We start from the raw sequence: 14,148 nt of genomic DNA on the forward strand, positions 1-14,148 counted from the left end.
CGTTTGCGTGTTGCGGTGGAAAATTACCTCGGGGGTGGAGCACGTCAAAATGCAGCAACACAACGAATCTAAAATGGCATTTAAAAAAAACAAACACCTGATGGAGTTTGGCTACATTGAGGCTCAAAGCAGGAAAAAAGGACATCCGGATCCAGACAGCAGGTAAAGCAGTGCACAGCTACCAACACTCACCGGATTAAAGTGACGGTCAGAAAGCTAAACAAATAATCCAAAAAATAATTCAAGTCTTCGAGCTGGTTCTGCTCTCGCTCTTGGACCGCCACTAAACACTACAGCTAGTAAGTAATATTTCACAGACGGAGCGCCGCTCATCCTCCACCCAGCAATGAACTCTCACACCAAACAGCTGCTTAGACCTGCAGCATGTAGCTTAAAAAAAAGATGTTAGATATGTACTAAAATATGTCTATTATGTCTAAATTAGGTGAATTTATTGCCAGATAAATTTTCCATTTTGCTAGATAACATAGTGCAAAAAATGAACAGCCATTCCAGGCAATCGGCAGAGATCGGCCTCATGGATGATGGGTATCGGAATCGGCAGCAACAAACCTGATGGGAGCATCCTTCAGGAAGCCTGAAGTTGTGAAGGAAAAGAATCTTAAAGTTTAAACCCAGTAAACTGCATTAGCTAAGTTGAGTGCATTAATTCACTGTTTTCAGACCTAACATGGATGTTCTGTTACCGTATCAGATTCATTTTTTCTCAGCATATTAGAACACTTTTTAGATTTGTGTCCTGTGGAATAGGAAACCATTTCTCAGCTCAGTTAGTGATGTCAGAAAACAGGCTGCATTTTGTTGTAATTCTCCGTAAGCGTCCGGTCTGTTTTCTGAAGGCTGCTGAGTCGATTCAAGCGGAGGATGAGAGCGCCAAGCTGTGTAAGCGTCGCATCGAGCACCTGAAGGAGCACAGCAGCGACCAGCCAGGTTCAGTCAACCTGTGGAAGAAGAAACGCATGGACCGCATGATGGTGGAGCATCTGCTGCGCTGTGGCTACTACAACACCGCCGTCAAGCTGGCCAGGCAGAGCGGCATAGAGGTTCTGCATTTGCTCATGAAACAAACTTCATTTTCCTCATCCTGACTTTAATCTGAAAGGATCGACTCTGACACCTTTCCAGGATCTGGTGAACATCGAGATGTTCCTCACAGCAAAAGAGGTGGAGGAGTCTTTGGAGAGGCAGGAAACAGCCACCTGCCTCGCCTGGTGCCATGACAACAAGTCCCGCCTCCGCAAGATGAAGGTACCTAGCATGCAGCATTTAACAGCAATACTCAGAAACCTTCATGTTCAGATGCAGGGTGGCAGTGAGGATGCTTTAGGTTTCTCTGAATACGGAATAAAAACATCAAAATAAACACTCAGGCTTTGCTTCAAGTTTCTCCTCATTTAGGTACTGTCAAAAAATTAAATAGTAATTATGTTTTTAAACATGGAAATGGACACAAAGTGGAGCTTTGAACGGACCTGAGGTCTATGGAGCCTCATTAGAGACGAAACTTTTACAGTACGGTTGAGATTTTAATGATTTATTTAACAAAAACTGGGTTTGAATTTATGTTTTAGATTTCTCTAACCCTCACAGGGTCAAATATTTACATACACACAGATGTTCTGTAGCCATCAGCAAACTTCTGGCTCCTATCAGGGTTGAAGGTCTGGACCGGTCCAGAAGAAAGACGCTTTTTACTCTGTAGAACCTGGTACCACAGCAGCAGTGGGCTGACTGACCCAGTTGCCTAAAATAACGTGTTCCTCATGTTCATTTAATGATTTTTCAAACTTTGGGAACCATTTAAAACTGTTTTATGGCTCTAATAGTAATAATAGTTTTTGGTTTTGCAGAGCTGCCTGGAGTTTAGTCTGAGAATTCAGGAGTTTATTGAGCTCATCAGACAGAACAAGCGCATGGATGCAGTGCGGTAACTCCCACACTCTGTCACAACAAACCATGATTGATGTGTTGTTTTCCTTTTTTTCAAACTGTCTCCCTTATGTTTGCTCTCTCTGTGTTTATATCAGACATGCAAGGAAGCATTTCAGTCAGGCAGAAGGAGGACAGCTGGATGAGGTCCGGCAGGTGATGGGCATGCTGGCCTTCCCATCAGATACACACATCTCCCCCTATAAGGTAGCAGTCCTGGGCTTCATCACAGCATTACCAACTCATAAACACACTGCAGCTTCCACAGAGGTGCAAATATGTAAAGAAAATTACTGTAATACCAGTTTCCTGCCACCAGGAGGCGCCTGTTGTCTTTTAATAAGATTGAACTGCATTTTAAGGACTACAGATTAACTTTGATTTGCTCTAGTTTTAAATCAAATGAGCTTTTTATTATTTTATAATCATGACAGAATCAATAAGGTGCACTTTGTCAAACTTTTTTTGCTAAATGAGTGAAAATGGTAAACGGCTGTTACAGCTTCAATATGCAGGGTGAATATGAACTGGACCTGATGTGAGTCGGGTCATATCAGGTCCAGAGAATTAAACTGATATGAGTCCAGTTTTATTCTACAGTAAATGACAGATTAGTGTAAACACAGTTTATAATTTAAGAAATCTGTTTGTAAAAATTCACAATTTAAAAAAAGGATTAACATTTTAATGATCTGTTTTTTATGGAGGACCAAAAGGGCCAAAATTAGATGAATGCATAGTTGAATCATCTTCAATTCAAGCTTTTATTAAAGACACAGTGTCCTGGTTCACAGCAGGAATGAAAAAATAAATACAATAAATAGAGAAAGGAGAAAAAATAATAAATATTAAAATAAATAATTTTAGTAGAAAATTTCTTTATTAAATATCACTAAAATGCAAACGTATAATGGATGATGCAGATAATTTATGTATGTATGTTGTGAACTCTGTTGAACTTCAATAATTTAGCCTAATTCTTTTTTTTTTTTTTACACTTTATCAACTTCATCTATTATGAATTTAAATTTTAATGATTTCCTGACATATTTCAACATCATATTAATGTTGAAACATTTTATCAGGTTTGTCCTGTTTTCAGGCCAGACATCATAAAGTTGTTAAAAATGTACTTTCATCTTGACCCACATCCAGTTTGAAGTAAACAGTAGAGAAAAAAAATCACATAATTTGAAAATATTTTATTATCTGAACTCTTTTTGTTTCACATGTTTCTGTTTATCCTGGTTCTGGTCCCTAATTGGTGAGGATGAGGTAGAACCTCGTCTCCTGTGAAACCTGCCTCTCATCTCACAGAGACCACGTCTGAGTTTTGGGAACTTCAGAGGGAACTTTGTCTTGTTTCTGTTCCCATCAGGATCTTCTGGACCCGGCTCGCTGGAAGATGCTGATCCAGCAGTTCAGATACGACAACTACAGACTCCACCAGCTGGGAAACAACTCTGTGTTCACCATCACCCTGCAGGCCGGCCTGTCTGCCATCAAGACTCCGTATCCTTTACTGGCTTCCTGCAGACTTCCACACTGATCCACTCTAATTATCAGTTCACTCAGCTGGTAACGGCTCGTTTCCAGGGATCAAAATAATACTTACTCGGACATTACAACATGAAAAACAGATTCTTTAAAGTGCAGTTTTGATGTGTATTTAGTTTGTTTAGTGAATGCTTTGTTATCTAAAGCAGAACCAGTTTAACCCTGTTCACACCACGACGATCCAGAGGATTTGGTTCACTGGCCTCAAAGGTTTTAGGTTTTTAATTTAAGTTTATGCAATTTCCTGGAAATGTTATTTATAAAATACTTTTGGTACAGGTGGAACTCATAATGCTTTACTGAGTCTGAAAACAGACCCACTGAGGTTATCGGAATAACCAAATCAAGTCAACGTTATTAATAAAACAAAGAATTAAAAAGAAGGAAAATAAATGAGTTGTAGAAGATGAGAAGCAGAAAGATTAAAATAACATAAAAACACTGTAGTTAAGAGCATACATTGTAAATACAAGTCCTGAGCAGCAAAAAAATACAACAAATAGTTACTGGAATATAATTGAAATGAAATGAACAATAAAATAATAAAAAACTATGAACTCATTATCAGACGTGTCTTCAGATGTTTTTAAAAGCATCTAAACTCTGATCTGCCCTCAGGAAGATGCAGGCGCTTTGAAGCCTTATGGAAGCGGCACAGAGCAGATCTGAGGTCAGATTTGTTCAGTTTTAGCAGCTGAATGAAACCAAGTTTCCCAGCAGTCTGAACGACCCAAAACCGATCTGTTCCACTGCCATACCAGGAACTAAATTATATCCGACACCTTCAGAGCGTCTGCAGTCTGAACAGCCATGTTGTATCTGAACTCTGTTGTTAGATTTTTGTTTTTATCAGCTTCCTTCATCTTGAACTTTAAAAACTTTGAAATCCGTCCATAGACAGCCCCGGCCGTCTTTACTGCTGTACACAGCTGGTCCCGGTCCTGGTTCTGGTTCCGTTCTTTAACTTGCCGTTTCAGTCAGTGCTACAAGGAGGACGGCTCCTCTAAAAACCCAGACTGCCCCGTTTGCAGCAAGTCTCTGAACAAGTTGGCGCAGCCGCTGCCGATGGCTCACTGCGCCAACTCCAGGCTGGTGTGTAAGATCTCTGGGGAGGTGATGAATGAGAACAACCCGCCCATGATGCTGCCCAACGGATACGTCTACGGCTACAACGTGAGTCCAGTCACAGCTGACAGAACTGCAGGCAAACGTTTGGCAGCAAACACCTAGTTGGAGCTGTTAGCGTCTAAAGATATTCATAAAAAAAGATTCCAGAAGTCATCATCAATATCTTCAAAGCAAAAGCAGCAGAAACAAAAATGTTTTGCTGCACAAACGTAGCTGAGTTGATTGACACCAAATTTATTGGTGAGGTTGACCTCTGATGACCTTTGGAAATGTTTTTTAATATCTTTAAAATGATAGCAGCACAAACAGGCCTGTCACAATAAACCAATCGCATGATAAACGAAAACAAGCTCCATTTGCATCATTGTTCTTTCTCCCAAAACCTGGATGATAAAAGTCTTCAGTCTGCTGTTTTTCTCTCAACTAAATCCTTTTTTTGAAGAACAATTGTTTTTACAGGCTGAATAAGTCGTTTTATTTGTTGCTCTGCTTTGTGTGTTTTTGTGATCTTTAAAATGTCTTCCAGCTCTGGTGCTGAATGCTTTAAAGAACGTAAAGTTTGTTGATCTTTAAGAATGTGCCGCTCTCCTCCTGCTGTCCTCCAGTCCCTGCTGTCCATCCGCCAGGACGACAAAGTGGTCTGTCCCAGAACCAAAGAGGTGTTCAGCTTCTCTCAGGCAGAGAAGGTCTACATCATGTGATCACGTCCTCCACCATGACGACTCAGTGGAGCTGTGACCTTTCACCCCAGTAGATAACCTCCTCTTCCTCACACACAGCTGGGCTCTTCTTCTTCTTTCAGACTGTTTAGATGTGACTAGGAGTTGTTTGACCTGATCCATTCAAGCACACGGACTATCGACATTTTCATTATCTTAAAGGCCTTTACTCTGAATATTAGAGCCTAGAGGAAAAAGGACTGAGTGAAACTGTTAGTTAGATGTTTGATTTTACTACAACAAATAAAAAAAGAACTTGTAAAGGATCGCTCTGAGTTTTCCTTTTTACTAACATTTTTTTTTCTTTTTTAATAAATGTGATTGGCTGCTTCGCTGGTCTCCAGCCGCTCTTCCTTTTTTACGATGGCTGAGGAACTCGTTTTGACTGAAACCTTCTGGTTTGCCCAGCAGCACATCCCATAATATATCATTACCTTGCAATAACTCCTCCGTTCAGAGGAGGCGCTGTTTCAGGTGGTCCTGCTAAATTCTGGGTCATCTGTTTTTGTTGTTTTCCGATTAAATAAACTTTTTATTTAACTGATTTTCATTTTGTTCCACCTTTCTGGATTCATTAGTTTAAATATTTGATGATGCATTCATAGGTTAAATTTTAGATCAAATCCTTTACCTTCTGTTGGGACCAACAGCAGGCCTCTAATGCTTCAGTTTAACCCATGTTTTAATGCTGTTCACATGTAAACTAACTCGGTAAGAGCTGATTTAATGCAGGTTTTATTCTCCATCAGCCGATCGGCCCACATGAAATCATTCCATTTGTGTCTGTCGGTGATCTGGAAGTGTATTTGTGACGATGCCTCTGTTCTGTGTGTTTGTGTTGGTAGAATTAGAAATGGGGAGTGTTTCATGAGCTGTGTGCCTCATAAAGATCTCAATGAAACTTTGATTTCAGTCTTTATTTGAAGCGTCTCGTTTTGTCGGAACGGGTTGCTGCGGTTCTGTTGTCATGGAAATCCACCAAAGTGCTCCATCGTTTCCCATGTGTGGTAGTTTTGGGCCAGACGATGAGAAACTGGAGGCAGATTTAAAGGAGTTCAAGGGGCAACATGATTGTCCATATGCATCATTTACATTTTATCAGCAGATTTCATGTGATAGACCAACAGAGGATAGCTTAGCAATGAGAAATAGAACAAAAATAGATGGTTTCATTTGTTTTTACATCAAAGTGTGGTTATATACATTCAGCTGCTTTTCACTCTTATACTTCTGTTTTATTTGGCCTTACAGAAAACTGTAAAGATCTATAAAAAAATTATATATTACCAATCTGATAATTATGGCCAGATTTTATATACAGAAGTGTAAATTCAGAGTTACTAAACCATGCATTACTGCATTAAAACAAATTCAAGCAGTGAATTAAATCTGTACAGACTTTCAGAAAACCCAAAAGCACCAGGTTTAATTTCTGTATGTAGCCTGTTGGAGAAATTAAATAATATTGTTCTGAATGGTTTTAGCTTTGCCCAGATTTAAATAAGACGCTTATTTTTGAGGAGGGCTGGGTCCTTCACTGTTCGTGGAAGTCGGTTGTTGAGAATGTAATCGCTTCTGCCTTCATCTGTTGGGGTGGCAGCATCAGAGCCGAGGATTCAAAAATGCTCAAACTGACAAAGAAGGCTGGTTCTGTTCTGGGGACGACTCTGGAACCTGCGGAGATGACGATGAAAGAAGGATTACAGACAACTCTGAGCTCCCTCTTCACAAGATTTTCCTCAAGGTGTCTTAAGTCAGAGGGTTCTTCAGATTTTCTGTAATACAGACTGCTACAGGAGATCGTTCTTGCCATTAGCATCAACAACTGAAGGAACTTGGGTGATTCATTTTTCTTTGGGATCAATAAGTCACTTTTGAATTAAATTTATAATGAATCATTTATTTATTTTTTAAGGTTTCTATGCTTTCTACATTACTCGACCCCTGAGTATCACCAAAAATTGCATTTTTTTGTTAAGTGTTTTGTTATATACATTTAATCCTCTGACATTAATTTTTTGTAATGTTCTTTGTTCGAAATAAAGCTGGTTTTGGGAAGAAAAAAAAGATCAGAAATTCGAGCTGCTTTCTTCTTTAAACATTAAAAGGTCTGGTTGAAGAACAATATTAAAGATTGTGATAATTCTATGCAACTCATGGTTAAAAGGATATAAATTTTTAATACGTTGTCAGCATTATACGTCTTTACAAGATGTCCGTTGTCCCGCAAAGAAACCGGAAAAGGCGTTATAAATGTGACGTCACTGCTATTCGTTTATAAAAAGGTCCGCTCTTCCTCCTCCGCCATCTTGAGATCAACGCGTAGTTGAATTCAAGTAGTCCCTGCTCGCCATCTTTACTCCCTTTTTGAAAATGAGTGACCAGCTCTGTAAGCTCTTCGTCGGCGGCCTGAACGTGGACACCGACGACGATGGCCTCCGCAAGCACTTCGAGCAGTACGGGGCCCTTACCGACTGTGTGGTCGTCGTGAACAAGCAGCTGCAGCGCTCCCGCTGCTTCGGCTTTGTTACCTACTCCACGCCGGAGGAGGCCGACGCCGCCATGGCTGCTAGGCCGCACACCGTCGACGGTAACTCGGTGGAGGTAAAGCGAGCTGTGGCCAGAGAAGACGCAAACAAGCCCGAAGCTTTGGCTAAAGTGAAGAAAATTTTCATCGGTGGGCTGAAAGACGACATCGAAGAGCAGCATTTGACCGACTATTTCTCGCAGTACGGCCAGGTGGAGAAGTCTGAAGTCATCTCCGAGAAGGAGACGGGGAAGAAGAGGGGCTTCGGATTCGTGTACTTCACCGACCATGACTCGGCAGATAAGGCCGTGGTGGTGAAGTTTCACACCGTTAATGGACACAAAGTGGAGGTGAAGAAAGCCCTGACTAAACAAGAGATGCAGGCCGCGAGCAGGAACACAATGGCGCCGAGGGGCAGACCGGGCCGCGGCATGAGAGGAAATCAAAATGGCTACGGAAGCAGGGAATATGGCGGAAGCTACAACTACGGAAATGGCGGCGGTGGCGGCTACAACTGTGGCGGCTACGGAGGGTACGGTGGACCGTACGGAGGCGGCTATGGCGACCAGGGAAGCGGCTACGGTGGCGGCAACGGCTACAACGACTTTGGCAGCGGCTACGGCCAGCAGTCCTCTGGCTACGGTCCCATGAAGGGGCCGCCTTTCGGGGGCCAGCGGAGTGCGGCTCCCTACGCCAGAGGCGGCGGTGGCGGCGGATACCCCAGGGGGGGCTACGGCGGCGGCGGCTACTGAAAGGCGACACCCTGAAACAAGAATCCCCCCTCTCCCCGCCACTCGTTACTCCCAGGCATTTGGACGCAAAACTCAGTCACTAATGGGGCGTCTGCCGTGAATCCCATCCATGGCAGAGCCGCAGAGACACCCCTCCCCCACCTGAACCCCCCAAACAGGTAGGAAGGTCACTTCCCTGAACACCTGCTTAACCCGAACAGCACTTCTTGCTGTTCACCTAGGACACACAATTGAAGAATTACACGTTCAATGATCCCTTTTTTTAATGTACCCACGCCACCAGTGTGAGGTTGTCTTTAGAGTTGGATTATTATTATTTTTTTTTTATATTTGCGTTCAGTCGTTGTGTTTGGAAAAAAAATGATGTAGGATTATTTTCCTGATAAGTTCTTATTTTTTTAATATTTGCATTTTAAGCAGTTGGATTCGATTTTGTTAAATTTAGAAAAGTTTAGTGTATTTTCTTTTCAATGTGAGGATGAGAATGTTTTTCTGGTTCATAGATGTCATTCTTACTATACATATTTGTATAATTTTCCGGGTCACCAAGGAAATTCACTACTGCAGGACTCTAGTTTCCCTCCCCATATTGTACTTTAAATTCCTCTGAGCATATTGCTAGATTCAGTCTAAATACTGTTCATTTTCTCCTGTAGCAATATCTATTGTATATTGTGTACTTTCATGTGTTGAGAACAAAAACTTATTGTTAAAACATTTTGGTATGCTCATGTATGTTCATTTTAAATAAAACGTTATACCACTTAGCTTAGTTATCTTACTTATTTAACCAGGCTTCCAGTTTATCCACAGGTTTATGAGATCATCTTAGTTACATCCTTTACTCAGGTGGGTGAAATGGATGCAGTCTACCCACAGCCAAAGCATGTAGGCTTTGTAGGGTGAGACCTTGTTCTTAACTGTGGTTTTAAGATTTGACTTACTTTCATATTTACTACATGTGGACCTGAGGGCTCTGATAATTATCTTTGATTATTCCTACATTTAGGTGTTCTTACTCGTATTCCTGTAGGCTATCCCAGCCAAAATAGCCGTAGCAGTTTGTTTGTAGGCTACGTCAGGACCCTGTTGATTACCTGGGGTCGGTTGTGATAGGAGTCTGAAATATCTCTTTAGGATATCCACATCCAGCCAACTAGGTATGTAAATCAACCTGTCTTCACTCTGTGTTGGTCAAAAATGTATGGAATATCTTTAAGATGGTGCACAAGTGTACCACTGTTTAATATTACCAGATTACTGCGTCTTTTTATGTAGCTAAACATAAGTAAAACTGGGGAGTTTTGTTGCTTAATTTTGGTTTTTGTGGGTGAAAGGAGACGCAGGTTTGTTCCACTGAACGGTGGAACAACTAACTGGTGTCTCCTGGAATAATCCTGCGTTGCTCTGTTTCTCATTGCTGTGTTTTCCTCCGTCTCCAGGTTGCCTCTGTAACCTGGCCTGTAGGGCTTCACCTGGAAGCTGACAGGGAACCGAGGAGGGCTGAACCTTCTTCCCCTTCAGGTGACATTACTGCAGAAAAATAATGACCACTTATGTTGGCTGCTTTTAGACTTAATATTAAAGTATTCATTGCCACAAAGACACTAAATGGATGAAAAATTATACTTTTAAGCAGGGTTTTGTGAAACTTAAATGGGTGAGTTATTAAATAATTGTTGGCTTGAAATCTTAAAGAATTGTATGGGAGTGTTCTTGCAAAACCTTTCGTTTAAATCTGAATACATAATCCAACCTAAAAGTGTTCCTGCAGTGGATCCAGTAGGATGTCTGGATTTAGAAACTAAACTGTTTTACAGACTTATATTCTCTTACTTGTAGGTTATTTTTCATGCTTGCTGGTTTCAGATCAACTGAGGATGAGGAGCTTCTGTACTGATGGCTGTATATATTTTTATGAATGCACAATAAATATTTATTTTGATATACCACAAGACTTGTTACTTTTCTATATTTTCTGGAGGTAAAGTGTCAGTTTTTAATGTGAATATTGGATGAATGTTGTAGAATCCAAAGCTGGTGAAAACGTATGCACTGCACAAAATTTTTCTAAATATACATAAATTCTTACCTGGCTGATGGCAGATGTTTACTTTCAATAAAGTAAACTTAATTTTCAATGCATTGAAGGAAAGTTCAAAATGTAAATAAAATTCTGGGAAATGTATCAAATGTTTCACTTCAGTTTATAAGCAATTGGGATATAACTGCAGGTTATGTTTAAAAATGTTCATAAAAGGAGGGCTGTGTTTACTTAACCTTTGCAGGTCATCAAGTCTGCTAAAAATAACCTATTGGCTAAACCTTTCACATTTTCCTGATTAAATCATTGCAAATTGCAAAGTTTTTAACTTTAATGGGATTATCAGTTGCTGATTAACTCAAAAGATGAATAAAGAACTTAAACTTTAAAAACTTGTTTGTGCAATTACCATTGGTTTAGTCACAATGGAGCGTCTCAAAATGACTAAGAAGTTCTTGGTCATTTTGAGCTAATATTTAAACAAGTAAAATGCAAGTAGAACTTTATACCAAACTTTAATGAGTATTAGCACACTTGTATTATTTGAGTACATCACTTAAGAACTGATCTAGTCTCAGTTAAATGTGAAATGTATTTGGATTAGCAGTTACGTGAAATGAAGGTCTTGGGATCAGCTCACGATAACAATCTGGCATTATGCTGATCGTTAACGCTATCAGCTAGCAACCTTTCTGTAAAATCAGTCATTTTACAGAAATGCAACTGATTTCTGCAGTGTTTATCTAGTTTGGTTCATGTGAAGATAAATCTACAAAAACGAGCTTTACACAGGTGACATCAGATGAGGCAGATTTCAACGATCCATTTTCAAAACATACAAGCCTCATGCAACTTTGCAGGAAACCTGAGCAACAAAATGTGAGCAGATTGACAAAAACCAGAACAGATTAGGTCAAATTAACCTAATTGACAGGGATTGTGATCAAAAACATGTTTTAGTCATCGATGACAAACAAAACTTTATTAGTGTAATTTTTGTAGTACCACATGATTTTTTGTTTTATTGCAAAAAAAACTGTTTTTAAAACTTGTGCCATAAGAAATTGCAAAACTTAAACGACATTCAGAGGAAAAGAAAAAAAACAACATAAGTTAATGTTAACCGAAGCACACGATGTAAGAGTACAAAAGGGCAATTTAACCATTTCCAGACTGATAGAGGTCAATGAGTTACTGTCTAATGTTCTCATGTTTTACAGTGCTGCATTTTCACACCTTTTAGCCTACTTCATATTGTCAGACAGGTTCTGTTTGAGGGATTAAAATCATACATTATAATGAAGCAAGAAATCAAATTCAATCTCATTTTTGAATAAATATTCAAATTCTACATCTATGATCTGTTAAAATTCAATTATAATCAGTTGCTTAGTTTGCTAATGCCTTGGGCCGTCTCTGGCAACTAATCCATTGTATAAAAATGTGAACATTATAGTTGATGATTTAAGGGCCAGGATTAAATGACATCAAAAATTGTAGAAATGATCTGAACTGAAAACATTAACCTAAAATACACAAAAAGCTAAATTAGTCGTGTTTATCTTACGGGGATTTGATGAAATCCTGCGGTGAAGCTGGATTTTTATTGTTACATTTGTCTTTGCAAGTAACCCGGATTCTTCACGTCAAGGTCAGGGTAGAAATTGGGCTAATGGCGTGTAGTTTTTAAAATAGTTTAAATTTGTTTTATTATTATGGCATTAAGAAGGGGGATAAAACTACAAACAGCAACAAAGATGAAGAATTTTGGCTTAAATCTCAACAGAACGGAAGATTTTCAAAGCCGTGTGGGTGGTGGTTCTTTTTTTTTTAAACTGAAGATGGACCAATCAGAGTGCGCTACGTCACACGCCCCGCCCAGACCTTGTTCATTGAAGAAGGACAGGGAAAGTCTCCATTTCCCATCCTCCAGACGAAACCCAACATGACGGACAAATTGTGCAAGCTTTTTGTTGGAGGGCTGAACGTGGAGACCACCAGCGATGGCCTCCGTGCGTATTTCGAGCAGTACGGCTCTCTGACGGACTGTGTCGTGGTTATGAACCAGCAGCTCGGAAGGTCCCGCTGCTTCGGTTTCATCACCTACTCTGCGCCCGGGGAGGCCGACGCTGCAATGGCGGCTAAGCCACATGTCGTCGAAGGCAACAACGTGGAGCTGAAGAGGGCCATAGCCCGAGAGGACGCCAACAACCCGGACATCCTCGCCAACGTCAAGAAAATCTTCGTCGGCGGAGTGAAGGACCACATCGAGGCGGAGAACCTGACCGAGTACTTCTCGCAATTTGGCGCAGTGGAGAAGTCTGAGATCATCTCCGACAAGCAGACCGGCAGGAAGAGAGGCTTCGGCTTCGTCTATTTCACGGACACCGACTCGGCCACCAAAGCGGCGTTGACCAAATACCACACCATCAACGGGAACAAGGTGGAGGTGAAGAAAGCCCTCAGCAAGCAGGAGATCACCACCGGCGGCCGCGGAGGAAGAGGCCGGGGGAGAGGAATGCAGAACTTCGGCGGCGGGAGAGGAGGATATGGAGGCGGTTATGGCGGCGGCTACGGCGGGGGTTACGGCGGGAATTACGGAAGTGGCTACGGCTACGGCGGCGGCTACAACAACGATAGCGGCGGCGGCTACGGCGGCTATGGCGGCTACAACGAGTACGACAGCCAGATGGGGGGAGGCTACAGCAACGGGGACTTCGGGGAGGGCTACGGACAGCAGCAGTCGAGCTACGGCGCGATGAAGGGGGGCAGCTACTCCTACCGGAGCGGGGCTCCGTACCGAGGCGGTGGGGGAGGCGGCGCCGGCAGAGGCGGCGGCTTCGGAGGTGGTTATTAGGCCATTGGAAAGCCGAGATGTTCATGGGGACATTAGAAACGAACTTTACATTTACAGCACCGTCACAGGTGGGGGGCTGCGCGCTCTTTGTCCGGTTAAAGCGAGCCCATCACCCACTCTGAATGAATGAAACCCGCCTCCTCCACTCGGATCCCATCTGTCCTTTTTGTTCCACTCATTTTGGACTCTAAACATACCGATTGTGAATATATTTTGTTGTCGTGTATTGAATCATTTGTTAAAAAAAAAGTGAGATCTGTGTAATTCCCTTGCTTCTCAAGTCAAAAAATTGAGTTTGTCTTGCAAAACCAGTCGGATGTGACTCCTTTCTTTTGCATCATAAACTCAGGGTTTTATGGAGCTGGTGTTGGCAGCGTGAGGCTCTATTCGAGCCTTCTGGATCTTAAAATGTGTTCCTATTGAACGTGTCACGGACTATTTTCACCTAAAATTACATCTTTTGCCGTCCGTTTCAGGCTTTTTCTTTTTTATTTTTAAGAATAAATACTGTTGAGTGTATCTGTTCATTTCATCCCTATGTTGTATTCTGCTTTTATTATTAAAAGTTTTTAATGACTTGAATCTATTTATGCTTTTCGTCCTTATTTTTTCTT

The 14,148-nt window shown here is 41.3% G+C and overlaps 3 protein-coding genes and 1 long non-coding RNA gene across 5 annotated transcripts in view; 3 read left to right on the forward strand and 1 right to left on the reverse strand.

The window, feature by feature from the left end:
• Positions 1-854, reverse strand: part of LOC103155984 (uncharacterized) — a 1,739-nt gene extending 885 nt beyond the window's left edge. Inside the window, exon 1 of the long non-coding RNA XR_478093.2 lies at positions 28-854. This is a non-coding gene — a long non-coding RNA (uncharacterized LOC103155984). The remainder of the gene's footprint in view (positions 1-27) is intronic.
• Positions 1-5,621, forward strand: part of maea (macrophage erythroblast attacher, E3 ubiquitin ligase) — an 11,494-nt gene extending 5,873 nt beyond the window's left edge. For both annotated transcript variants that reach the window (XM_007577882.2, XM_016663945.1), the window contains exons 3-9: positions 861-1,064; positions 1,147-1,269; positions 1,872-1,948; positions 2,049-2,157; positions 3,329-3,462; positions 4,485-4,680; positions 5,241-5,621. In XM_007577882.2, coding sequence (XP_007577944.1) covers positions 861-1,064; positions 1,147-1,269; positions 1,872-1,948; positions 2,049-2,157; positions 3,329-3,462; positions 4,485-4,680; positions 5,241-5,336 — 939 coding nt within the window. In that variant the 3' untranslated portion in view covers positions 5,337-5,621. The remainder of the gene's footprint in view (positions 1-860; positions 1,065-1,146; positions 1,270-1,871; positions 1,949-2,048; positions 2,158-3,328; positions 3,463-4,484; positions 4,681-5,240) is intronic.
• Positions 5,622-7,636: 2,015 nt separating this feature from the next.
• LOC103155987 (heterogeneous nuclear ribonucleoprotein A0-like) lies at positions 7,637-10,588 on the forward strand. Its single transcript, XM_016663946.1, is given in 4 exon segments — positions 7,637-8,594; positions 8,597-8,791; positions 10,076-10,157; positions 10,476-10,588. Coding segments are annotated over 2 exon segments (987 nt in total). The 5' UTR covers positions 7,637-7,727; the 3' UTR covers positions 8,717-8,791; positions 10,076-10,157; positions 10,476-10,588.
• Positions 10,589-12,539: 1,951 nt separating this feature from the next.
• Positions 12,540-14,120, forward strand: LOC103155988 (heterogeneous nuclear ribonucleoprotein A0-like). The gene has a single exon (XM_007577884.2). The coding sequence runs from the start codon at positions 12,623-12,625 to the stop codon at positions 13,532-13,534; it is 912 nt and encodes a 303-aa protein (XP_007577946.1). The 5' UTR covers positions 12,540-12,622; the 3' UTR covers positions 13,535-14,120.
• Positions 14,121-14,148: the final 28 nt, after the last annotated feature.

This window comes from Poecilia formosa, unplaced genomic scaffold (assembly GCF_000485575.1).
Source record: "Poecilia formosa unplaced genomic scaffold, Poecilia_formosa-5.1.2 Scaffold458, whole genome shotgun sequence".
Classification (NCBI taxonomy): Eukaryota; Metazoa; Chordata; class Actinopteri; order Cyprinodontiformes; family Poeciliidae; genus Poecilia; species Poecilia formosa.

What these genes read in the sequence shown, in the direction of transcription:
- LOC103155988 (XM_007577884.2), top strand. Translation starts at nt 12,623, where the DNA reads ATGACGGACAAATTGTGCAAGCTTTTTGTTGGAGGGCTGAACGTGGAG.